This window comes from Rhipicephalus sanguineus, chromosome 4 (assembly GCF_013339695.2).
Source record: "Rhipicephalus sanguineus isolate Rsan-2018 chromosome 4, BIME_Rsan_1.4, whole genome shotgun sequence".
NCBI classification, from domain to species: domain Eukaryota; kingdom Metazoa; phylum Arthropoda; class Arachnida; order Ixodida; family Ixodidae; genus Rhipicephalus; species Rhipicephalus sanguineus.
In genome coordinates this window covers 23,173,936-23,201,667 of record NC_051179.1, presented here as the reverse complement: position 1 = coordinate 23,201,667, position 27,732 = coordinate 23,173,936, and the positions used below count along the sequence as shown (strand labels likewise).

Genomic DNA, 27,732 nt, shown 5'->3' with positions numbered 1-27,732 from the left:
CCCCCCCTCCCCCCCCTTCTGTCTCTCGCATTCCTGCTTTTGTATCCACGGGTGCGGCGTGTCAACGTTGATCCGTGCTGCGCAAAGGGAAGCTATAGACACACGCACACAGCCGTGGCACACCTGTCGCTGCTGTATTGAGGTCGATGCCGCAGCAGTGCGTCACGGGCCGGTTTAGGCTTCGAGCGCGGCAGTGTTCCCGATCGGCAAAACGCGAGACAGCTGGATGATAGGAATTACCAAAAAAAAAAACCAAAAGCGAGAAACGGGCTTCACGCCGACGGGTGCACGGTTGCACCGCTGCGGGAGGTGAGGCGGTTTTGCACACGGTGTAAATATGCAGAGGACTTAGACACGCTTATAAATAACGTGCCATGCGGTGTTCTTATATATGCGTGTGATGGCGTCAGAAAAGGCGCCGCGGAAACACAGAATTATGACGCTAAATCTGTTTGACCAGGTATTAATGCGAAGCATTCCAAAAGTAAACCAAGGCTTTATGAACAGCGTTTGGGTAACAACAATAGCAAAAAAAAAATGAAGTGGGGTTGGAAATCCTCCGGTATGTAAAGTAGGACGCACAATTTATCATACCAACCTACTGTAATTAAAACGAAGTGCAGAATAGAACGTTATTTCGTCAATGCGAAGAGGTCACGTAAAGCTTCAGAGGCTAATTCGCAAAGCTTTGATTTTGCGAGCGCTCTCTTCTTTGCCTTTGGTCAGTCAGCCTCGCTGATGATATTTCCGGCATCACGATTGGCTGAATTTGTCTCTTACAAAAATTCTATAGCGTAAGAAGTTTTCGTAAATTCGGGCACAGGACTAAATCATCACCCGTATTTCTGTTCTGTGACTTATCTGCGGCTTATGAGAAGCTAGCACACATAAGTTGGATTTCCGGGCCCGCATTCACAAAAGCGTCTTACGCTAAAATTTTCGTAATGTAGAGTATTTCAGCCCATCACGATGCGGGACATATCATTAGCGAAGCCGTCTGACCAATCGGGAAACGCACTTACGAAAGAGAAGTTTTGCGAATTCGCCCCTCGGCCTCTTTGCGGCCGCATTTCGATGTGAACACGGTGCAAAAGCCGACGCTTGCTCAAATATACATAAGTCGTGTTTTAAGAGAAACCGAGGAGGTGGCGCTGCAGGCGCAACCCTTCACTGGCATCGCATCGTCGACTCGGGCACATTAATGGGCTCGCCACCCGCAGAGGTCGCTTCTCGCGTTTTATATTCACAGGCCGCGAACGTCCTTATCTGTGACCGACGTCGTGTGAAGAGGAAGTCGCATTCTACCGGAACGTGCTGCGGGTCGAGCCAGAGGCGTGGGACAGGATGTGGCGGAGAAAGAGAGAGGAGAGGGGGAAAGGGCGAGACAGTTGACGGTGCTTGCGTGAATGCGAGAGTATATAGGTGCTAGAGGTCAACAGCCGCCACCTTTAGCCGCGCCAGACACTGACTCTGTATGTACTATATACGGATCGCTCCAGGACGTATGAATGCACGCATGGACGCGCTAAAGGGTCCCTGCAGACAAACCACGCGGAAACGCCAACCCCGGCAACATGAGTGACTGCAAAAGGTGACGACGAACGACGTGGCGGCCGGGCGGCGTTCCCCGTTGACAGCTGTCTGTCGAGAGGAAACGGATTTATAACGGCAGGGCCCAGCGTGGGGGTTTCTTCTGACGAGCGGCGGGTCGTGGCTTTGGGGCTGCGTTTCCCGGATGATTGCGTTCCGAGAGCTTCGAACTCTTTTTGGATGCGTTCCAACACTTGTCTTGGTGGCGAAATATACGGCTAAATGGCAGCGGCTAACGTAAATTTCGTTCCAGTCCTGACGAAGAATATGAAAAAAAAAAAAAAATGAAGACGCGTTATGAATACAGCATCAAACTCGGATATGAACCATGCTACGTTGAGAGACCAGAGAGAGACGAAGGGAAAGAGGGAAAGATGACAGAGAGAAAGAAGGACTGGTGAAGTGCGTATGTACTTTGTCTAATTTAATACCTTACACGTATGGAGGGGACTGTGGGAGCCACACCTGCTGCCCAAACAATATCGCGACTGAGCGGAATACTTGGATACTCGATAATAATTTTACGTGAAAGCAAATATGATCTGGGTAGGCCTTGTGCTGAGTTGCAGCTAGGCTTTTATGCTAGGAAGGGGGATGGAGGGGGGGGGGGTCTACACCCTCCGCGCGAGTTTTAAACAAGGGCCAATGAAGAGTAGGCAGAGCGGTGACGTTATGAATGAATGAATGAATGAATGAATGAATGTTTCTTTATTGCACACATATCTTTTACAAACGAATGGGAACATGTCTGATGCGGGGCAGGGATGAGTAATGATCTCTGGATGGGCCACACATGTCCTTTAGTATCGAACTAAACTTTACTGGTGGATAGGTTTATCTTATACTTGAATCCATATTGTTTCTCTCTCCCTGCTTCAATTTACCATTCCCGAAGTCATTTTCTTCGCAAATGTGTAAATGAGATCAATCTTTTGTATCAATATTTTAACACCAAACATTGTAACCTTCCAACCGTCATGATGGTTTCTGAAGAGAATGAATACGAGGCATCCGACGAAATAGCGCGCGGTAGTGAAGAATGCGTTTGCGTTAAAGCCAGCCACAAGAGCTTAGAGTTCGGCTTTACTTCGAACCTTGAACGCCGTAATAGATCGGCCTTGCCTCTATCTCCGCGTTCGCTTCTCAGTCATTATTATTCTATGGCCCACTCCCGGTGTCTAAGCCGTCGATCATCACGACAACGTTGGTCGTGGTAAGCACTGCGTACGTCATTCCTGATAGCCTGCACAGGCCCCGCCTTGTGATTTCCGAGTATTTTACGGTTTGTAAGTGTATGCGTATGTAGTGCAGCGATGCGTGTGTCTCTGTGTGGACGATGCGGAGACTAGTCGTGACGCGCGAGGATATGGACGGCTATCATTAGATCTTTCACCTCCTTTCCTGATTATCTCCACTGCCAGCTGTTTTCTTTTATTCGTTGTGTGCTTCATTGGAGGTAGGGAATGGACTCGAATCTTTTGAACGATTTCGTGATCATGTGCGTCACGGCACTTTCTCGGTGGCAGTGCTTATGCCAGCTTTTCACTTGCCGCTCTCACTCCAGCAGAATAATTTTTCATTTCTACTAAATCGACTGCGTATAATCACCAACGACGTATTTGCCCTGCTCTGTCAGTTTTGTGTTGGTATTCATTGCGCCTTTTAATTTCACAATGAAAACAAAGGTTTAGACTCTAACGCGCGGTGTCCTTTAGGTACGTCACAGCATCCGCCTTTATTCCGGACGCACGTTTTCTCGCTCCGTTTGTAGCAGCAGCCATCATTTTCACTCATTCTCCAGTACTCCTAATGTGGCAGGGAGAAAAGAAAACGTTGATCGCGTTTCGAGTTGGCAGAGCACATGTAACCAGGACATTTTGAAGCCAATAAAGCACAAAGACCAGACAATGTTCTCCGTAATTCATTTTTTGTATACGTTCTTTGGTAACATTTGGAGAGTAGGATCATCCATCGTGACGTTTAAACTGGCCTCCATTGCACCGCTATGCACGAAATCACGCTTTGTGCTTTCCTTTGGTCTAGAGAGAGCGAGCACGCGTAAGAACTTCTCCTCGTTGAGGTTTCCTTCCAAGGCACTCACTCGTCACGGTCCGCCTTCTCAGTTAACTTCGCGAAAGAGCGAAACAACCGCTCACATCAGCGAATGTTGTAATGGCCTATACGGCTCGTCTTTAGAAGGCCCACTTTCCTCTTAGCGCCGTTCCCCCACTCGCATGCAATCGTGTTCGCGTACGTACCTCTTCTCGAAACGATTTGAGAGCTCCAGCTCTTCACCCACTATGTGTTACTCGTCTCAAATGGAGAATGGAGAACCAAGTCACCCCCCCCCCCCACTTATTTCACTCTCTTTTTATTCCCTCTTTACTCCCTTAGTATCTCGGAAACACGCTGCTGTTTCTAAGTGCGGTGCGTGCTTTTGTCGGCAGCCTGGAGCATGTTAAGTACGAACCACGACGCCGTCTGCGCTTAAAAGCCTGGAGCGGGAAAACCGTGGCATATTGGGAGAGTCTTGTTAAGCCTTACGCCTCTTAGGCGTGAGGCTTAACAAGCAATATGTATTCTTTGCCGGCCCCCTCGCTCGCTAGCTTCGCTATACAGTGCAAGCGTGTTTCCAGCTCCGTTGGCCTCTCTCTTTCTCTCTCGCTCTCTCTTTGTCATTAGCCTTTTTTTATGCCGCGGTGGCGCCGCCGCTAACGACGAGAAAATCATCCCGAAGCAGAGAATGTAGTCGTACATATATATAGCCCGCGCGTTTAGCACAGAAAGTGCATCTCTTTCACGGCGCTAAGCGGCTGTCTTTCTTCCTATTCACGCCTCCGTGCTTTGCGGGAACTCTGTTATCGTTGTGAACGGTGCATTTTCGGCTTTCGCGCTTCTTTTCTTTGTTGCTGTTGCCTGATCACCCTTAGGTCGTATCCTCTGTCAACGCGAAGTGAGAATATGCAGAGCGACGAAAGGAAAAAGAAGGCTTTGTTCGAGACGTCACGACCCACCCGCCCGCCTGCAACGCGAACCACAGAATCAAAAAGGGGAGCGAAGTGGCGTGTAGGCGAGAGCAGATTGCGGCGCCTACTGGGGGATGTTTCTAGGTTTTATTTCACGCGACTTTGTTACTGTCTCTATTTTTTAAATCTTTATTACGTTTATTTATTATCCTGCCTTTTCTCTCTTTCTTTCCATTCTACGTCGGCAATCAGACGCACATGCTGTCTTCTATCCTCCTTATAACATTTTCATAACTGCGGACGGAGACAGATATAACATGTCTGATCCCCGCATGTTTTTTTATTAATTTTTTGACTCGTCTGCCTTCTGCACTCGACATCTCGTAGATAAGTGACTGACGAACGTTTAAAACGTTTGCGGTATCACCGTCGCTATTTCGCTTAAGTATTTGTAAGTCAACGAATGACACAATCAGCAAACCGATCCATCGATCCTATCGTTTTCGCTTTGGGCTGTTTTTGCGTACTCGTTGTCACGTGTAATTCACATCGAGTTCCGCGTCCTTAGCGAATACGCGGTCTCGCTTCCTCGTGATCGCGGTAAGGCCGACCGCAGTGACAAGACGTTGTTAAGGTGACTTGTTTTCTGGCGAAATAAATGACGGTATATTGGGGTTCAGGTGTTCTTTTAACGCCATAGCGTTAGAGAGCTCGCTTCGCTGGAGTAGCGGCGTCGGTGTCGGCGCCGTTGGTTGTGAGCGAAAATTCGAGATAGATGCAAATAAAGGTAGATGCTTGCGAAGATACATGCTTATTTTTTCTTGTTTTGTCTCCTGCAAATACCGTATACCGCTGTTTATTGTATTGTATTGGGTATTCTGCACCGCTGTCATCATATTAGAGTACCACAGGTTGTTCATACTGCTTTGTACAACACCCCACTGTAATGCCTCGACGGCGCTGTGGGTACGAGATTAAATAATTAAAAAAAAAAAAACGTCGGCAACACAAACGCCGCATTCTTTTTTTCTTCGGCGTTTCTTAATGCGACCTTGTCATGATCTGGGTGCCATAAGTTTTAAAAAGAACTAGCAAATTAATGCGCGCGTGTTCTCGCAACAAGAGCCGAGACAACGCGGAAACAAGTTCACATGAGTGTTCGTGCTGCTCCCGTGGCGTGCAGCACGAATCCGTTTTTTTTTCTTCCTGTTCACGTGAAGATCGCCGACTGGCGGTCGATGATCGAGGCTGGCACGTGCTTCCCTCCCTGTGAAAGGCTTCCTGTTCGCCCACCCGCTTTTTTCTTTTTCTTTTCTTTTTACCTGCTTGTTCTCTTGCCCGCCCGCTTGCTCGCAAATGCGATTCCTTTGCAAATGCGGTTCAGCGGCCCGTGCCGACGCAAGGCGTGTCTACCGCCGCGCTCCGGAGCTGTTCCGTCGAGAAAGAAGTTCCGACCCGCTCCTTTCACGTTTTAAGGTCGGCTTCACCTCACCAAGATTCTACGTGCAGAGAAGCTCGCTTACAAGGGGGAGGAGTCTAAAGGATGCGGGGGCATATGCTCGTCTACCTTTTCGTTTCGCTCCTTCTTTTTGTGTTATTTTATGACTTGTACTACACGTACCGGGGCTGCCCTTAAACCTTAGCTTTTTGAATTTTGTTTATAATCTCTACTACAGTTACCGGGACTCCCCTTACGACTTAGCTTTAGCGTGTCTGGCGGGTATTCCCTAGTACGTATATAATAAGCTCGTTATTCGAAAGAAGACTCTGTTGTCGTACTAGCGTGCCTTATCTTACTTTCGGTAGGTCCCTCGCTTCCTTGTTCAACGTGAAAATGGTGCAGCGGCGAGTCTCTATGCCACTTAAGTGTTCCGCCTTTGATGTACGCCTCTTTAGTTGTTTTTTTTTTTTTTTTCAATCTTTCTGCGTGCCTTTTACATTCGAGCACGCGAAACGGAGATCTCGGTGATTTTATCCGCGGAGGACTTAAGGGAGTCCGTTACTGGCTGTCGTTTCCCGTCCGATCATCCGGGATTATCTGTAGTTTCGAAAAGAAATTGGTCGCTCGTTTTGTCTTAAAGGATGTCGTCGTTGGCCGTTGCAGATATAGAAAATAGCGCGATGGATCCGAAAGGAGCCGTGAAGTACGTCGCTTTATAGTCTCAGTTGAAGTCGGTCATTAAAATATATGAGCACATATTGTATGTGCTTCCCGTTTCTTTCTTTCTATACAATTTAAACGACCACTTTCGGCGTTGAAGACTCTTTTAAGACGGGAAAAATATTCGGGGGTTGAGCGTAAATGAGTGGTCGCTCGCTCGTCTTCGAACGCTCCCGCGAGACGGCGTCGTGTACCACATGGTATTTTTGTCACGTAACGCGCAGCGCCTGACAGCAGCTTAAAGTTCAGAAGTTTAATGGCCTCTCTGTTCTCTTCATGTTACGTCAAACTTAAGGCGAACGACTGCCGCGTTTGTAGCGACTTTCTTATGTCCTACCGCGTACGCACGAACAGCGTGTGCAATCTATGAGAACGAGGCCTTTGATTTAAAATCGTCGGCAGGATAAAACTAATGATCAAACTTCGTGATCCAGGACGGTGACTAAACGCAACAAAATTTGCCTATATCAAGTGAGAAACATGTACAAGGCTGTTAGGTAAAGTTACGTTCCTCTGTTTTACACAACCCTTTCGGCAAGGCTGGTTAGGTAATATCACGTTTCTTTCGCGGGTTTTACCTAACGGCGTGCGACGTCGAATATGCGTAAAAGAAGTTGCGATGGTGGGCGCCACCCCCCGAAGCACGTGCATAACCAATGGTGATGTTCGGTCTCGTTGGCGTGACATAATGACATTGTAAAGTGCTCCAAAAGGTGACGATAACAGAGGGTGGGGAGCACAACGCATGTTGCGTTATCCTCTGCGTTTATCGCCCTTTCAACCGCTTTAAATTGTAGAAGAGCACCGCGTCGGGCTAGTTGGTTGACGTTCACTTCGTAATTGTCTTAACTGCGCTGTGACAAGTACAACAGAAGAAGAGAATTGACTGCGCGTGCGCAAACAGCATGATACTGCGCACGTGCTGCCTTCTCTCCTTCTGTTGTCCTTGTTATAGCGCATTTAAAACCATTACGACATTAGCTCTACATTGTCAAGTGTATAACGTTCGCCAGCAAACTCGAGCAACACCGGCGGTGTTGTGGCAGCCCGCTTAGCGAGAGCATGGCGTTCCAATTCCCGACTAATTGTCGCTCAGGCAACGACTTCGTCGTTGACGCGGCTGGTGTGGTGAAAGCGTTCCTAATAGCATCTTGACGACGGTGTGTGTGTGTGGGGGGGGGGGGGGGTACCTCCTGTAGGGAGGAAAGAATGAGATTCTTGTAATAGGCTCAGAGTGGGGGAATAGAGGTGATGTCACACCGCAACTTAGAAGAAGGCGAGGCCCACATCAACGTCTTGGCGTTGCTGCTGGCGTCCGGCGCTGCGGTTGCAGCCGATTGCTCGCCTGCCTGGCCTCCTGTCTGGAGGGTCGCTATACTCCTGCCGTTGCTTCTTCTTCTGCTGCTAATGATCTCGACCTGTCGATTAGCCGAGCGGGCGGCGTTAATTGTTTTTCGCGTGTCAAACGTGACGCGCTGCTCGCCCCGTGACCTCGTCACGTGATCTACTTTGGCGAGAGAAGTGGGGAGAGAGAATGACGAGCGTTGCCTACGGTGAAAGAGTTTGATCGAAGAACTAGAAAGAACAAAACGAAAGAAAGTTAAATAAGAAATGAGTCCTCAGCGGCAGTGTATTAGTTGTTTTTTTTTCTTTTTCGCTCACCTATGTTTGCGGATCCTTTAGGTTTGTTGCAATGCCAGACTTTTTCTCCATTTTATTTTTCGTACCTGTAATTAACCGTTGGATGTACGCCTGGACTTTTTTTTTTTTTTGGTGCCTTAGAAATAATGATTCCAATCCTCCCCGTAAAAAAAAAAGAAGTCATAAACAGAGATGGTGAAATTAAGAAATTTGCAGGCATAAAATGAGATAAGCTGCTTTTATAAATTGAGTAACCGAAGGGATATAAACGTCAACCTCCCCAGAGCAATGCAGCTAGAAAGGAACATAAACAGATAATCTCGGGCAACGCAGGGTTCATTGGAGATCACGGGTACAGGCATTCGTCTTGCAGTGGGCACAAAATAGGCTTATGCTGCGGCTGATGATGGTGCTTACCATGATTGTACGAGCCACGGAATAGTGCCGCCTATGCGTCCCGAACTACGAAGGCGTTTTGACTTTCCTAGGATCCACTCGTCTCAACGAGCAGCTTTGAATATATGTGCGCTGTGTGTTTTGTGTGTAGTCATTGGCCACGTGTCTGCTGTATGTGTACTGTGCTTATCCTTTCGCTTACAGTTTCATTTATAAGTTACAGTACTGATCCGCCACAATGATGGAAGCCAGATGCACACCATCTAATATGTGCATGTCAAGGCTTACCATCGAAACGCACCCGTCTCGTTACTGCAAGTAGGTCTTCGCTACAGTGTCATAACCAGCTGTGACCGCTGGATACATGATGACAGACTCCGCAAAACTGCTTCAATTCATACACAACACAGGCCTTACAGCACACATCCAATAAACATATACACCCAAAGTATTATGCCTTAAGGGCAAGCCATATCGCAGTAATAAAAAAGTAACACATACCTGCCAACTCTCCCGAATTGTCCGGGAGACTCCCGAATTTGGACCTAATCTCCCGATTGTACGAATGTCATCTCGAATCTCCCGAAAAGTGGCCACCACAGCAGAGGCGTTTTTTCTCTCTTTTTTTTTAAATCATGCACATACGTCTGCCTTTTCTGCTGTGGCGGTGCTGCGGAAAGGCACTCGCCACCACACTTCTATTTCATTGTAACCATATCGTAGAGTACCGCTGAGTACATTCACTGCGCAAGTGTTTCTGGACACATACACAGCTGAGTTTCCGTGCTTTGTGACTTCGCGGAAAGGTGACAAGTATGGATTCTGTACCATGTGCGCCTGTGAAACTGCCAGATGCCTTCACAAGTAAAGAAGTTCGGTTCAAGCAGCTCAATATTTCCGCTATGCAAAAAAAAAAAATAGAACCACTCCCCCCCCCACCAGTAACATGCTAGGTGCGTCGCTGGGCAAACCTCTCCGGTTTTCATTAGGAAGGAAAGGAGGTTGTCCTCCTTCCATAAAGCAACTGAAGTTCGGTGAAAAACTTTTTCAAGGGCACGTATATGGCGATGCGCAAGCAGGCTGTCCGGGTTACGTACACTTAGATTGTCATTTCTGTTTATACTTGGGGTAAACACCTCAATTTGTGTATCTTCTTTTCTATTTCTTCGACACGGCGCAGGCTGAAGATCTGAGCTCCCTGGTGGGATCGGCGTTCCGCATGGCGTACGCACGCCAGCTCCAACAACAGCACCACCACCAACAGCAGCAGCAACAGCAGCAGCAGCGACAGGGGCTCGCTGTGCAGAGTCCGAGGAGTGCTAGCCCCGCCGCCCCGGCTGACGAGGTGAAGAAGACCGGTAGCCCTCGCTGTCGCACAAGACCGCTGCCACGGCTCCCTCGAACGGGCGGCCCGAAGCGTCGCCCCCCAATGCCTACACCAAGGTTTGGGTGAGTGAATCGTCGCGATACTTTGCCACGTATCATGGACATGTCACAGAGCAGAGGCATCAAGGACAACTATGCACGTCACTGGCACGAAACTATGCGTCACAGCTGCACGTCACAGGCGCCAGACCACACGCCGCAGCGCCTGTCATAGAGCGCGGCCACATCTCGATGGGAGCTAAATGCAAAGAACACCCGTATGCTTAGATTTAGGTGCTCGTTAAAGAGCCCCAGGTGGTCGAATTTAATCCATAGTCCCCCACTACGACATACCTCATAATCATATCGTGGTTTTGGCACGTGTAATCCAAGCAATTATTGTTAATATTACAGCGCCTGTGACGTGCAATCGTTCCGTTTCTCTGTGGCTGGCTTTAGCGCTGCGATATGACATTGAGTAAGCGCCAACCAGACCAGCAACATTTGTTGTATGATTCACCTTTGAGCTAAATTAGCTTTGGGCATACAACAAGCAAATAACGCCTCATTATTATTAAACTTAATTTATGTCAACGCTGAGACTAAGCCTTCTCCCATCGATCTTCCGTTGCACGTGTTTTACGGCAGCCTGCAAATTTCGTAATACTGAAATCCCCTGCCTACAAATTTCGTAATCTAAAGCACACTGCAATATCATCTTACCGTCCTCGTCTGCGTGTTCCGTATACCTACAACAGAAATTCATTTTCTTTTTAAAACAAAACCACCATGTCCCATGTATACGCATCGCGTGGCTTTATACTCAGTCACGTTCATGACACACCCGTTCAAGCGGCATTTCGAGCACACCGATCCAACTAACTGCATATCTCCTATATTCGTAAGCGCATTTCCGAGACGGGGACCTTCATCCGCAGCTGTGCTATGCTTCACGCATGGATGGAACTGTCGCCATTGCAATTTACCGCTGCGTTATTGCGTGAGTGGCTTCGCTTTTACGTAAGCGCTCTGTTGCGTAAGCCGCGTCGCTTTGTTGATCGCACCGAGTAAATCTGTCCGCGACGCTGGCGACTTGATATAAGCCACACGATTGCTATAGAGCTCACGGGAAGTGCTGCTGCTGCGTTGTGTAACTTATATCGGAAGTCTCTTTCCCCCACCTCTCTCTCTCTCTCTGTGTGTGTGTGTGTGTGTGTGTGTGTGTGTGTGTGTGTGTGTGTGTGTGTGTGTGTGTGTGTGTGTGTGTGTGTGTGTGTGTGTGTGTGTGTGTGTGTGTGTGTGTGTGTGTGTGTGTGTGTGTGTGTGTGTGTGTGTGTGTGTGTGTGTGTGTGTGTGTGTGTGTGTGTGTGTGTGTGTGTGTGTGTGTGTGTGTGTCTTTTCTGTACTACCTCCCGCCTCTCCCTTCACATGGGGACATAACTTGTCCCTCTGAAGAGAGATTGGCTGTAGTCTTATGCTTCTGGGCCCGTATTCACGAAAATGTCTTACGCTAGAAATGTTCGTTAGATAATATTTCAACCAATCCTGAAGCTGGACATATTATTGGAGAAGGAGGCCGTCCAATGGGAGAAAAAACTTACGAAAGACAAGTTTTGTGAATCCGTTCCCTGAAGCGGTGCCTTCTCGTGATCACAAGAAGTACCTAATCCCTAAATATAGTTACATGCGTGTCGCACTTATCTTCGCGTATAAGTATAACCAAAAATTCTTCCCTCGGCGAAGCTTCATACATCGCCTTCGTCCGTGCTGTCAAAGTAAGAGCAGGGAAATGGTTCGTGCATAAAGAAATGCAAACTATATACAAGTGCGACGATCTATTGTACGCGTAACGTAGTGGAGTCTTTCTTTTCGTCGTCTTATTGGAATAACTGGAGCCGTAAGGACGCGCTGCTCTGGCTCTTTGGGCGCACCGTCTTTCACCGAACTTGACGTTCCAGGTTTAAATAAGGGACAGTTTACAAACTTCCCGTTGGAGAATAAATCGTACTCTAAATCACCCCAATATTTTTCCGGAACCCACCCTTGACTCAGATAGGTAACAGCTACAAATCACAGTGGCTGCATCTGTGCCATCCGCTATGTACTTTCTGCTATACCTCTCTAATTTAAACGAGCTTCGTGTTTGCGTTGTATCTGCATGATTTTGCTCTCATTCTGGTATACTGCTTCTGTGTGTTTTAGAAACGAGAGCCTAGGAGTGCATTCTTTTATTCATTTATTTTTTGCTGGACCTTCATTTAACTAGCCGTACTGCTTGTTATTTTCGTATATGTTTACTTTTGTACGTATATTCTCTATTTTTGCTCTTGATCATTTGCGTAGCGAATTCCTCGGCGATAACCTTTGAAGAAACGTATGTCCGTCACGTGCTTCTCCAACGCCAGCGACTGTCCCGCAGGCGAGAGCACGCTGCGCGAGTTCTTCAGTCATTGCTCAAGCCTCAATATTCAGATCGCTGAGCGCCAACTTTCTCTCAAATCGCTCGGAGCACCGCAATTTGCATTCCACCGCTAATGAACGGAAGTCGGTCAAACTCTACGCTAACTTCTTCGGCATGCCGCTCTGGGAGGCTCAGGGCCTGGGGGTGGGGAGGAGAGGGGGCGTTGTTGCGTAAGATTTCGTGCCCGTAGGCGATGGATAACTGCAACCATTAGGGTCTGGGCTCTCTGGAACCGTGTCTGGAATCGTTGATACCAAATCATTCAATACTTGGGCTGCCCGTAACGTTTTAGCAAGTAAACGCCCGTATTCTTAATACGGGATGATACACGTTCGAAAACTTGCGTAAAGCGGGGTCGATCAATTGTTTCAAGTTTCGAAATCGAAAAATTGCACGCGACGCCAAACCTTGAGTTGGGTTACTGGTGTAGTGACGCTCGCACATCGGGGTTTCGTGTGCCCTGGTGTGTTCCTTGGGATGACTTTGTGTTTCGTCGCACTGCCGTAGCGGATCTCGGAGGCCACGTAAAAAGAAGCGCGTGGTTGAGACCTGCTCCGCTAGGTGCTGCAGTGATCCCAACTGCACGCAAGAAAATCGTCTGCTCTTTCAAGGAACCCATTCCAATTAATGTTTCATTAATTATCCTGACAGTTGCAGAGTCCTTATCTTAACTTAACTTATACTCAGTTATCATATGTATCCATTGTAACCCATATCTTGAATCAGAACCATCGAGTTTGTAGCAATTTCATGTTTTGAAAACGCTTTTTCTGAATATTCAAAAAAACGGAAGGAAGTGCTCGACCGGAAGTGGTCGGAAGAGAAACAAGAGTGCCACTCGTTGTTCATGCCACCGTATTTAAAAAAAAAAATTAATGTTAGACGCACCTAGTTGACGAGCAACCTTAGTCGAAGGCTGCGAGTCACTCTCACACCGACAAGCAGGAGATACAGCTTGATACACACGGAGCTTGATATTCGATCACGCGTTATGTCGGGCCTATGTCATCCAATTTCTCGCTGTATTAGATCTGCCAGACGACCCGTGAAACAACAAACTCCACGCTCTTCCACACGATCCGGCGCACGGAAAGCCTACGAACCGTCCTGTCGCTCAGAAGCAGTTCGCCAAAAATAATAATAATCACAATAAAACAAAGAGAGTAGGCGGACGAGAACATCCGTCCACCCGTCTGTGACAATGGCAAACACGCGTGCCTGACACAACGCGGCGTGTTTATTTCGCGCCGCCGAACGCGCGCGCGCGCTCTCTCTTCGCGATCTCCTCGCGTAAACCTTGCGAACCCGTCACCTTTTCGACTGTCGTGCAAACACTGAACAGCGCGGCTCGACGCGAAGCAAAACAAAGCGCGCGCGCGTTTTCCACGATGTCGTCGTCGCAGGCAGCTTCTGTCGAGCTAGCAAGCGACAGGTAGCAAGCGAGCGGGCGCGTCGAATTGGCACCGTATGTGTGTGTTGTGTGCGAAGCGCGCGAAAACTGTGTCGTGTTAACCTCTGAGCGCAGCGTAAATCCAATAAGACCGGAAACGGGAAAGAGAAATAGAAGGAGTGAGGAGGTGTCAGGTACGAACCGTGAGGCGAAGCCTACCTACCGTATAGAGAGAAATATATGAGGTTGTGGCACGTGGAGGCAGGCGTCGCGATAGGAAACGTGTGGCAGGTACTATACACGTGTAAGTATATATATATAGACTATACGTGTGTCTCCTGTCGTCGCGTTGTGCTCCGTATAGCTGTTTTTCCCGCGCTGCTTGGCTGCCAGATTTGCTGTCGCTGGAAAAAGACGTAAAACGGGCCGTTGCTGCGGCTCGCAGCAAAAGGATTTGTGTCGCGCTTTGTAAAGCCTTTCTGCGTGCGCTGTCGGACGGCGCGCGACTTCCTTTGCCTTTCGTCGTTCGAGCTCGAACGTGGCTTCCTTTCCTATTTCATTTATTCTTATTTTTTATTTCATGACCGAAAGCACGTGTTGTTTGTACCGGAATGGGTTCGATGGTTGTTAGAAGAAATTTCGCGCAGCATAGGCCGTCGCCTTTGCGAAGGCCTATGCTGCCCCCCCCCCCCCATTCGCTTCCCTTCCCCCTTTTATATTCCTTTTTTTTCTGCGTATTTTGCTCTACTTTATGCTATCTCTGTCTGCGCCACGCTGCTACAGCGCGAGGTGCACGGAAGTTGTGTGCTTATAGAATATCGCTTCAGTTGTCTTAACGTTAAAAATGAGGAAAGAAGAAAAGAAAAACGTAAAGCGAATTTCCGCACAAAAATTTGGCTCTGCCGCTGTACATTGTTGCGTAACATCGCAGCATCTGCCTGTATTCGCAGGAGATCAAGAACCGAAAATTACGAATATATTTCATTGCGGATTTCTATTGCGTGTCCAACACACCGTGCGGCGCGAAGAGCATCTTTGGAGGTAGTGCTGCGGAAGCTGGGGATGGTGGTTATTACAGAAGAAAAAAATTATGAAAACACTTATTAATTCAAAGCTAATGCAAGACCACCGCATGTTGCAATGCGGGCGGAACAAATTTCTACATAACGTTCTAGACATTCGCGGAGAGCTTTGAGCTAGTGTTTAGATCGAGCTCCATCTCTTCCGCGCAAATACACAGATTCACGTATGTACAGTGTCGCAGACCAGAATACGACATCCTTCGTCTACCCGTATTCACCTGCCCATCCTCTCGTGTCTAGAGCCTCAGTCCCGTAGTTATACACGGAACCTACATGACCTCGCTTCAAATCCACGCACGTCGAGCATGTTCACTCTCGCAAACATACGCGTATATATAGAGAGAACACGGAACGTGCTGATTGCAAGCGTACGCTCGGTTCCGCGCGACCTGACTGATCCGGCTTTATCCGGATTCTGGCCTCACCGCGAGCACGAAGTCCGGGCCTCCCTTCGAGCGTAAACAAACACAGCGAAAACCCCATGCGGCGACGTACTCATTCTATCTAATCCGCAACAGCACTACAGTCCGTGTCGAGTGAGATCTGAAATGCAAGCGGTGGAAAGCACGGAGATTATAAAAAGTTCCGGTCGGGGAGCGCGGATTAGGTCGAGTCCCGACTATGAGGGATTTACTCAACTCACAGAAGCGGAGACGACCTCAATGGACACGTGGGATTCGACTGCATGGATGAACAAACAAACGGTCCAGGTCGCGGCCCGCCAGCCAGCCTTTGTAATAACGCCCGGGAGTTGTCGCGAACGACGTTAGGCAACGTGACGGTGTTCTAACAAGCGTTGAAAGCTGGGCGAGTTGGTAAGGGTTTATCTAGCAAACTGCGCAGCAGACGGGACACAGAAAGAACGGAAAAGGAGGCAGACGAGCGCAGTCTCGCAACTGATTTATTGAAAAAACCTAGTCGACATTCAATAGCGTCCAGTAAAGGTGACGGACGTGTCACTGTCAACGTTTATCAACGGATACCCTAAACAAAGATTATGGATTCAATCAGGTGCATGTGGAAGCTAGGCCTCGTAAATCAACGCTGTAGCAACAGTAAATCAGCAGTAGCACGCACGAGGAGTGTGAATACCTGTGTTCTACGTTTACGTTAAATAGAACTAACAGACAAGAAAGCCTTCCACATGCACCTGATTGCACCCATAATCTTTGTTTTCGGTGCGTTGATAAACGTTGACAGTGACACGTCGTCTTTGCTGGACACTATATTTAAAGCCGCGATTAGGTTTTTTCAGTAAATCAGCTGCGATTCGGCGCTCGTCAGCCTGTTTTTCCGTTTCTTCTTTGTGTCCCGTCTGCTGCGCAGTTTGCTAAAAAACGGTGTTGATCCGTTGGGAAACGGTGAGAGCGAAACGATGGAGCATTTAAAAGGGCGCAATACCGGGCACGTTGGTAATGCATACCGAAATTTCCCAAGCGACACTACAGGTCGTCGAGATACATGTGCGCCTCTCTCTGTTTTGTCCTGTAGTTTCGTGCTGTGAATTTTCAGCAGCATTTAAGTAGTTCGAAGATTGCAGCGAAGGAACATGCGACTGAGTGTTTTACTCAGTAAGCAATCAACCGTCAATCTGACCGTGAATGATATGGCGGCATATGTGTGAAAGCGAGGCTTTCACACATATGCCGTCGTTTACGTAAAGATGTATAGTACGTTAACCTCTGCATAGGAGGAAAAAATTGATTGTTAGATTTGTAGCTTCCGAAAGCAACATTGGATGGATCAACGGGAGACACCACAGAGTACAGGCTTAGAATCAGTTTTGACCACCCGTGCCCGTTTTATCCAGCCACGATCAAATTGCTGATTCGCCGCAAGTAACAACTGAAGCTGCGACCTTGCGCGTACGGCATTAGGAGGACGCCATATATGTATACGTAGTCAGCGCACTACGTCGACGACGTTTGCATGGACATTTTCGTCGGCTTAAGTGTAACATCCTCCTCAGCGAGCTAAAAAGAGCCTTGGGCGCTTTCCTAGCGAATGTATACGTGCTCACTCACTTAGGTATGTGTATTAGGCGGCGACTCTTTGAGTGCCTGGGCGACAGACTTGATTCGACACGTGATCGTCAAGTGTATACAGCGCAGTACTGCAGCACTACATATAAGTGCATCTGCGTGTTTATATTCGCGACAGAAGCGTGCAGTGACGTACGCTTAACGAAACGCGCACTACACAGTAGTGCGCGTTTCTGGTTACAGGTTTCCGAGCTTTGTTGACAGACAGCATAGAATGCGTGTCTATGAAGCTTACTTCATGGTGACGAGAATGAATAGAGATTGTGAGTGTAATACATTTGCAAAGGCGGGTTTCCCCATTTGTAAACGAACGACCTGGCCCACGTAGTGGGAGAAAAAAAGCCACGCACTGCACGGAAATTGGAAGTGATGCGCAAACCCAGGCAGTATTAACAGTGTATTGACGAGTACCGTTCATTGACCAGGGCATCGGATCAGTTCTATGCAGTGTAGCAAAAGCTTTTGATGACGCTAGCCATCTCGAAGAGAGTGCTTCAAGGAAGGTTCATCCGTACTGTCCGCCTATGATCGCACCCGAAGTGCTGCCCGACTGAGTGGAGGAACCATGGAACGATTTCTAAAGCGCAATGAGTGATCCCTCCGCCCTTCACGCCGACTGGCTAGCACAGTGTGTATAGCCTTCGGTGCACTGCACGGATTTGTTGAGAAGTGTTTTAGCCGACTATACAGTCGTGTTACAGCCAGTGAATAAATATAAGTTCCGCCCACATCAGTCGCTGTCCCACCCAGAAAGAATTTGTACAGGTTCCTTATCCAATCGCATTTGCTTATCTCCGTGACGTCAAACATCTTTCGCGTATTTCAGGTAGGTAATTTTCCCATGCAAAGGCATGTCAGTGGCACTGTTGTCAGTTGAAAACTTAGTCTTCCTGCCAAATTTCAGCCAGAACTCCGACACCACTGCTTAGTCAAACGTAATATTTCAAAAAGGGACGTCATACTCTTAATTGTTGATGTGCGTAGTGTTTATACTAGCAGCTAAAAAAAAAGAAAAAAAAAGGAATATTCGTGGTTAGAACAGAAACCACCTAGCACGACTCTCTCGCAAAGGTCATTGGCAGGCATTCCGCAGTTCGTGGGGCCGAGCTAGGCTTAGCTTTTATATATTTTTAGGTTGTAACTGACAATAGTTAACGCGATCTCTATAGCCTTCGCTGCGCTGCACGGATTTGTTCAGACGAGGTATGTGTCTCGTGTTTAGCGTTCATGTGTGCGCAAGCAATTGCGCAAACTTAGTTCCGTAAAGTATTAAGTTCAGCTTGTATTCGCGTCGCGTTTTCTCGAGTAAAAACAAACAGCGAGAGAAGCAGCGTCGCGCTTGAGCGAGCTATAAATAGCACGTGCAAAGCAGGAAGTTTTCGGAAGAGTCAAACCGGCTCACTACAAGTTCATCTTTTCTGGCGGGGACGCGCGGATATCTTCGTCGTTTTTCCAGTCGCGCGGTTAATATGTCCTCCGCAGAAAGATTCCACGCAGGTGAAACCGGAAAAATGAAAATGAATAAGTAAACTTCGAGACAGTAATATTACTCGAGGAACTTGAGATTGATGACGTCGCAACGTCGGAAGTGCCAACCACCGTCGCGGTCTTGCGGACACCAGGAGCAATCCGGCAAAATTCTTCAAGGGGTAAAGCCTGTAAAAAGAAAAGAAGGAGAGAAGAAAAGGTAAACGCGTCTTACGAGAGTGGATACTGCAAACTTCTTTGAGTCGCCGGGGCTGGGTAATTAATTAGAAGCCGCCGCTGCCACTTTTATGCAACACCCCCCCCTCCCACTTTATTTTTTTTTTCGAACTCTGTTAGAGTACATGTGTATGCGCGATCATTACAAGCAGGACGTTCCACACAAAAGCTGACCGAATAATAAAAGAGAAAAGACACGATGGATAATTTTGCGCGAACTGAAAACTTAGGTACAGCATATCATTCGCGATCACATTGGAAAGCCACCGGTACTTATTGCTGGTAACGTTTAACTTGCTAATTGTGGTTAGTTACATAAGTCGTCATTTACTGCGCTATTATACAAGGACTACATTTGTAGATAATTATCGGAATAACAAAAGGGAGTCGTGCATTCGGAAAGATATCGGGCTTAATTTCTACCGCTAAAAAATAAACTAGTGAAGTTTATTCTACCACACCAAACTACCCTCATCGTATCCGACATTCATTCGTCACAAGCACACTTTCCACTCGCTGATATCAGCGAGAACAAAAATATGTTTCAGGATTACCTCCCTGTATCCGATAGTTACTTATAACAGTGTTTACTGCATCCAGATCACAATAACCCGATGGTGCTTCACTAAAATGTGCGCGCATCAAAACATGAGTTTCTGTACTCAGTACTTGCAGCAAGTATGCTGAAAAAGCTTACCACGGGCTCTATTTAAAACATTGTACCCCCCCCCCCCCAGCTTATGCTGTGGCTGAGTTGCATGTACCGCGCAGGGCCTGTTTTGTTTCCTAATTAAGGCGAAAGCCTTAGATGCCTCATCGAAATCGAAAGTTTACCTCTGGCGTCAACGCATGTGATGCAAAAAATTATCACGCGATAACGTAAACCACATGACGTCATCATGACGTTCCAGATCGCCAAAATTTGTGAATAATAATATATCTGGGGTTTAACGTCCCAAAACCACAATATGATTATGAGAGACGCCGTAGTGGAGGGCTCCGGAAATTTCGACCACCTGGTGTTCTTTAACGTGCACCTAAATCTAAGTACACGGGCCTCAAACATTTTCGCCTCCATCGAAAATGCAGCCGCCGCGGCCGGTGTTCGATCCCGCGACCTTCGGGTCATCAGTCGAGCGCCATAACCACTAGACCACCGTGGCGGGTCAAAATTTGTGAACGCCATTATGACGACACTGTCGCGTCACAGCTTGACGCCACATGACGACGTCATCACATCACGTCGTCTCTTGGTCAAAGGTGGACCGGTCTCGGAGGCAGTGCAAAAACCAAATGAAGCGCAGGAAGCCTGCAATGCCTCCGATTCTGGAGGCAGTGCAAAACCACGTTAGTTGCCGAAAACTTCCGGAAGGGACAGGACAGGGGAGGATCAGTACAGTCCGACAGAGAAGAAAAAGAAGGTGGCTTTCGCCTTCTATCGTCTTAGGAGAATGCATAAGGTACCCTGGGACTTCTTTTCTTCATCTCTCTCTCTCTCTCTCTCTCTCTCTCTCTCTCTCTCTCTCTCTCTCTATTTGAATAGCGAATTAGTTTGCAAAGCGAGTCGTCCTCTTCTTAAACTCCAACGCAGCTAAGTAAGTACACAGACGCGCGCCTCCTTGCTTCTTCTTCTGCAGTCGCCACCGCTGCTACTGCTGCTGATACCTGCTTTGCTTGTCTCCACGAACTAACTATAACGAAACGTGTGGTGGCCTTCGCTGCGCATTTTGCGGCTGACGCGACGCCGTTCCATCTCGTTGCGACCCGTCTTAAAAAATGCATGACGGAAAGGCTTCTCCTTTACAGCTTAGAGGACTGCAGAGTCAAAGAAGACGGGACGCGAAATAATAAAAAAGATAAAAGGGGTCGCGCATGACTGAACGCTGATGAACAGTGTCGCTTGGCACGCGTATTTATGTAGCTGGTGCTTAGAGGCACGTATACCGTGTTTGCTCAGACATAGCTCGTCTTCGGCCGCGGGCCAGTGTCCGGTAGTTGAAAGATGCAACTTATTGCTTTTTTTTTCTCTCTCTCCCTCAGAGGTAGACTGCTATACGATGATTAGAAAAATAAAAAAAATGAAAGAATAAATAAATAACTTAGTAAGAAAGAAAACAGCGACTGTACAAGCCAGTCGTTTAATTAAATTGCCGGCTTTAACGTTTCGAAAATGCGCAGAGGGTTATGAGGAACGCCCCGCCGTAGTAGATGGTTCCAAATTAATTTTGATCAACAGAGGGTTCTTTAACGACCGCTCAAAGCGGGGCCCTGTAATTCGTTTTATTATTTCTATTTCTTACCTTTTTTTTATTTCGTAATATGGGCGTCTATACACCACGTCCAGTTTCTCGGCGGTATTCCTGCCGCGGTTAGTTCAGTGGCCATGTCATATTTTCTTTTATTGCGATAGCAACTATATGGATACTCTCGGTGGGTTTTTGCCATCGCCGTCATGTTCCGTATGAAGTCCAAATCAATAACATCGCCTCGCCCATCATATGTTCTACGCGCTAGTACCAGCGCTCGAGCGCCGGGGGGCTAATGCGGCTGAAGCAGAAATGAAACGAGCCGGCCATCTCCGTCGCACGAAGGGTGCGCGTGCTCTCTTGACAGACATCAGGAGACGATTCGTAAACTTGCTGTGCTCTCAGCGCTTCGCGTTTAGAATACTGACAGCACGACTGACAGCAGGTCCCTGGGGCGACGGTATTCCCTTAATTTGTTGAGTTACGCGAGATCGGATCCAAAAGAGTTAGCTGCTAGCCTTACTTCGCATAAAATTCCTATTTGTTGCTATCGCATTCATTGCTTCACCCTTGCTGCGAAACTGATTTTTTTTTTCTTGCTGCTGTGCAAGAGGTCGCTGGTTCGGATCCCGCGATTCCCGCATTTTCCGTGATGCGTCAAACCAGTTCAAGTACTACAAACCAGCCCGCCCACTTATCAACACGTGTCCTTTCGTTTGGCCGGCTCGCCCGTTTCTTCATTTTCAGTTTCACTTACAGGGCGTGGTCCCTAGATGTCGCGCGCTTATCTATAGAGGGGATCAACCGATTCCCCACAGCTTTGTACGTGTTGTGCTCTCGTCGCGTAGTTTGCGTTGAAGTCATAGTATGGAGGTCACTTTGCTTGCTGCAGGGGCCGTGTTTGCTAGAGGAGTGAGCTGCTATAGCCTTTCTTCCTATAAAGTTCCAGTTTGTTGCTGTCGCAATCATTGCTTCGCCCTTGCGAGGAAACTGAACTTTATTTTCCCCTTTCTTCCCTCCGTACCTTCACCCCGCCACGGCGGTCTAGTGGTTATGGCGCTCGACTGCTGACCCGAAGGTCGCGGGATCGAATCCCGGCTGCGGCGGCTGCATTTTCGATGGAGGCGAAAATGCTTGAGGCCCGTGTACTTAGATTTAGGTGCACGTTAAAGAACCCCAGGTGGTGGAAATTTCCGGAGCCCTCCACTACAGCGTCTCTCATAATCATATCGTGGTTTTGGGACGTTAAACCCCAGATATTATTATATCCCTCCGTATCTTCAGAAAAATGCGTCTGCCTGAATTCGAAGAAATACGGCACATGTGCTTCAGTGCTGGAGAGAGGTGAACGGATGACATTCATTAATGTTACTGAGCGCGCGACGACGACGCTTGTCACGGCGTATACAGCTGTCGCTGTGGGTGAGCACACCGCATGTGTCGCGCCTCTCTTGCGGACATCCTTTTAATCTTCATTTTTACTTGAGCGTAATGAGAGAACGCAGGACCTACTCATTTGTCATCGTCTCTGTCCTCCTCCGAGCTCTTCCGCGCTCGTCGTACATTTCTCGAGTTGTTATATTTTTCTTTTCCATCGGCCGCTTCGTCTTATACGCTGCCCCCCCCCCTCTCTCTTCCTCGCTGTTTATATATCTTTACTTATTTTTTTTAGATGTTAGAAACGACCGCCTTCGCAAGACTCCGTTGATTATTTCCTCGCGAAATGGAGAAATTTTTAATGCGCTTTCTCTGAGAGATGAAAGCACACGGCTCGTGGTGCTCTCGCGTGAATCTCGGTTTTAATTTTTTTTTCTAGAACGTTCTCTCATGTCCTTCCTTGTAGAGGTAGTGTACGAACTAATATTTTCTTTAAATGCGGGAATCTGTATAAACTTGCGTTCGCTATTGAACTGTGGCTCATGTATATATACGTCGCTTTATTCGTGCCGCATCGTATTGGCTTCGGTCCTCCAAAAAGCAACGGGAATGCAGAGACAGATATGGAATTTTAATACCGCTGTATGAATGCATTGCGTTTATTTTGTTTTCTTTTTTAAACCTGTACTGCCGGCACTCGAGTACTGAGTCCTGGACTTTATGAGATGTCTTTTCAAAAGGTCCGCGCAGCAAAAGTGCGTTTCTGCTGCTTTACGTTAATTTTATCATCGCAAGCGAAATCTTTGCAAGAATGAAGGTTCCATGTGCCGAGTGAATAGTCTTTGGTGAGGCAACTTCAAAGACAATCAATATTGCGGTCATAAGCGTGATTAACGCCGAGTGTACTTCGGAACGAAGGTCCTGAAACTGAAACGTCACTAAGTTTGTAATTTCGTTCTAAAACTGCATTTATCGTAGGCTACAGGCCGACCGCGTGGTGTGGCCTGTGTTCAGGTGTGTTGCTTACTTGCTCATTCATTCATTCATTCATTCATTCATTCATTCATTCATTCATTCATTCATTCATTCATTCATTCATTCATTCATTCATTCATTCATTCATTCATTCGGTGCTTATGTGGTGAGAGCCAGTTTATGAGCATCTGTACGAGAGAACGCTGTGCTCCACGTGTTGGTTTGGCTAATAAATTCGATCGACCTTCCTGCGTTTTACGTTAAGGTATGCTTGCTTCCTTATTGCCGGATTGAAGGTATATCGAAGGTATAGTGAAGGTATTTAGGTATAATGAAGCGTATTCAAGAATACGCTTCAATATATCTAAATAAACCGCCGCATAATGCAGTGTAAATGTGCCTGCGTGGTCCGCTTAGTTGCGAAACAATCCCCGCCGTTACCTAACAATAAACGAGAGCTCCGACCTATGCACGGGCGCCTATTTGTTGGTGCGCGTACGAAAGTCTGTAGGTGCACACATCTGAGCCTATCGATTAAAAATGTAGCTATAACAGCCTCGTCAGTGGCGGTTAAGCGTACCGGATCACTCACCGCATAGCTCCCCGCCTTCATCGGCGTCCGCTCGCTTGATAATGAATGGCTCCTTCTCTGCTTAGCGCCGCGCGCTAAAGAAGCGCTGCGATCAGAATGCAAAACAGAAGCATGGCAAGCGGCGTGGGAAAGGAAAAACCCCTTTCTTCGCTCTTATGCGACCTTCTCAGGCGCCACTCGTCTGTGACCCATGGCTTTGTTGTCTGCGTGCACGCGAAGTCGGTCGCTCCATGTTGTATCTATCTTATATATACACACAGGCGCCGATGTTATATAACCAGCGTGCGGGCCTGCATTCCTTCGGGGCTCCTCGACACCGACCAGTTTCTCACGGTTCTCCATACGGAGCCGGATAGGCCACTTTAGCTGGCGTGTACGTGTACGTATACACGAAGAACATCGACTTGAGGCTGACACGTATCTGTAATGCGCCGGCGGCGATAGGCTGCTTTGTCTTCGTCCTCGTTCTCAACGGCTTTCTCTGTATTCTTGCTCGGCTTGCATGGAGCTACGCTATGCTGTACTCATCTCAGTCAACCGAGAAGAACAAGGAGATACTAGAGGGTACGAGTGGTCTTTGTTACTCACAACCACACGAATAAAAACAGGCTGTCATGTGACAAAATGCGAGGAGGAAATAAATTGTCTTGGAACTTATAGACGTAATCGAAATGTAGTGAATAAAGAAAGGGAAGCGCGAATAAAAGTTGGGTGGAAAGGTGCGCTTGTCAAAACCCACGTCTTTTAAACCCAGATCCAATGTGCCCTGGCAACCATAGGTGCGCACAGGAGGAGCAGGGAATTTCTGCAAAATGAGCTCGTTAACGCTACCGCGTTAACATCGGTTGATGGGAGCCAACCGCGATTATAACATCACCATCGTATTCATTCAGCCTCCGTCCGAAGGTACTCTCGCATAAACAGTATGTGGTGTTGTGTGACCTTACTTTTTTTTTGCTTGCTTGCTTAGAAGTAGTATCTTATACAAGACGTTTAAAACCTCCCCTCAGGCCTGTCACTATCGGTTTAACACAATGCGCATCAACACCAACGGTCCAGTCTGAGCCTCACGGCTCCTTCTTATAATTTTCTATCAAATCATTCGCCTCACTTTTTCTGTGCTTACTGGCCCCGAGGTATAAAAACGTGTTATCCGTAAGACTCGGCCCTTTCGGAACCCCTCTTCTCTTGACACCTCTTTCCGTGTCCTCCCAAGAAAGCGACGCGGTTTTTCCGTCCCGTTCTCGCCGCGGGGAATCCCCTTTCAATCGGACTCAGGGCGTCTGGCGTTGACTGTTCTTCGCCGAAGGGAATCAACGCGTCTTCTTGAACCGATGGAAAACCAAAACCGGACATCTAGAGAACCTTTCACTCATACCCCGCTTGGCCCTTTGTATGTTTGGTCTCTCTTTCTTTTCATTCGCTTTCTTCTTTCGTGTCTTGGTTCTCTCTCTCATTTCGCTCGCCCTTGTTTGCTTCCTCGCGTACGCTGTCGCGTTGCTTGTTTGTTTTTCTGCGGACCCTGTAGTCCGAGCCCTGAGCTCAATTCCAGCGTTAGCGCAAGTCCACGCGAAGATATGTCAAGCTCGTAATGGAATCCGATCAAAGTGTAGGTAATGGAAGTGGAGGGAGGAGCCTAACCGTCGCACGACCTCGCCGACTCCTCCAGCTGAAAGGTGTATATAATACATATACGTCTTTTCGGAAAATGGGATTTCCGTTTATCTCGCTCGCGAGGCAGCGCTTCTTCTTCTTTTTTTTTTTAATAACATCATTTCCGACAAACAACCACGCGGCATCCTGCTGTTTTAGGGAGGGCGTGGCGACAGTTTTCGCGAACCCAGCGGGCCTCAAAGTTATCCCGAGAATAGTTTAGGCGCGCTAGCTCTTCCTTTCTATTTCTTTCTTCACTCACTTTAAAAAAATATATTTTCTGCGTTTCTGGATACATACGTCACCCCCCCCCCCCTTCAGCGGTTCAGTAGATATCTGCGTTCAGCTGTCGAGCAGCTGAGCACGTGGGTTTGATTCCCGGCCATGGCGACCGCGCATTTAAATGGAGGTGGGATGCAAGAGCGTTCTCGTAACGCGCTTTCTGAGTACTTAGGTTGAAGAGCCCCAAGTGATAAAAATTCAAACTAATAATTAGCGCTGCAACATCCAACAGCTATATATGGCTGTTGCAAGGCGACGCGTGGGTTATGAGATCAAAAATTACGTCGCCGACAGCCGGCTGCCTTCGAGCGCTAATTATGTCTTCTAACCCACCATTTCAGATCTATGCGTTCTACCGGTGTCACACGGGCACATATGATCGCAATCAGGGCCGATCGGGATCGGAATTCTTGATCGCGGTCAACAGCTCAGTCGATGCTACACGGTCCACCCTAATCCGGATCGAGTTTGGCGCAGACGTCAGCCAAATCGCGAGCCTGATCCGGAACGGCGCTGATTGCCATCAAAAGTGCCCGGGTCGTGTGACACCGGTATTATATTTTTCTCTCCTTGCCTTCCTCAACTGCGTTGTTTTCGTCTTTACCTGGTTGTTCGCGCCAATGCAATTTTATATCATAGATGCTTTGACTAGGACCAAAGGTTCAGAGCAACGTGGCTGTCATGTTTATTTATTTATTTATTTATTTATTTATTTATTTATTTATTTATTTATTTATTTATTTATTTATTTATTTATTTATTTATTTATTTATTTATTTATTTATTTATTTATTGCGCTAACGTTCGAGGGCGACGCATGTGCTATCACGGACGCAATTTCATTAGCGCTTCTCATAGGCTGCCCTGGGCTGTAGGCACCTCAAGAAACAAACAAATAAATGTATAAACCGCTCAACCATGTTAACTACTCGACCCGACGCCGAACGGACAAAAGCGTATTGCCGAGCTAGTGAGGCACTTCGCAAATGAGGCGCTCCACGTTCGCAGAAACGTCAAGGCTCGGGCCATTCTTTGTTGTTCTTTCGCCTTGAACGCTAAGAGCGCTCGGAAATCCCGTCGTCAGCCAGCGCACGCACATGCCAGTGGAAACGGCTTCTCCCTCTTTCGTCGATCGAATCTGCGCTACTCTGGCGTCTGCGCGAATGCAGTGACGAGCAGTCCCTTTTTAATCCGGATAAGACGAGATTATGTTTACGCACTCCGAGGGCAGGCAGATTTAGGCAGGTGGAAAGAGGGGTGATTTGTCAGACGTTGCGCCCAATCAGTACACGTGCACGTATCCGGCAGCGCACGTGACAGACACTCCTGTTAGAGCTGGCAGTTGGACAACCTGATCTCTTCTTTCGCCGCGGTGAAGGATATACTGCCGTGATTGGATTGGCCCCTTGTTTTGTGCGATGCGATCTCGACTCGCTCCGGTGAGACCTGAACGATGAAACAAACAAACCAACAAAAAAGCAAACAGTAATGTAACAAATGCGTTCGCCTTGCTGTGAGCGAGCAAGGATCGCACAAAGATGGGGCCTCGACGTGTGGCTAACAGTAGACATACAGAACTTCAGGACAACACTCGCGGGGTCCCTTATGCGTCCGCCAAAGAGGACTTGCAGGCGAAAGCCATCTTCTCCTTCATTTTTTAAGCCGGCCGTTAGCCCGCGCAGAGTGGACAGAGAACTATCATCTTGAACCGGCACGCGCTCTGTTCGTCATCTTCTTCCTTTTCCTCCTTTTCACCATCATCTGCTTTGCTCCCAGAACACGTGCTCCGATTTCTCGGGCGTGGCAACC

The 27,732-nt window shown here is 47.8% G+C and overlaps 1 protein-coding gene across 1 annotated transcript in view; it reads left to right on the top strand.

Moving 5' to 3' along the window:
• LOC119389252 (EGFR adapter protein) overlaps positions 1 to 27,732 on the top strand; it is a gene marked incomplete at its 5' end in the record, with an annotated part of 169,660 nt that overhangs the window by 117,567 nt on the left and 24,361 nt on the right. The window contains 2 exons of the mRNA XM_037656456.2: positions 9,935 to 10,099; positions 10,135 to 10,203. Coding sequence (XP_037512384.2) covers positions 9,935 to 10,099; positions 10,135 to 10,203 — 234 coding nt within the window. The remainder of the gene's footprint in view (positions 1 to 9,934; positions 10,100 to 10,134; positions 10,204 to 27,732) is intronic.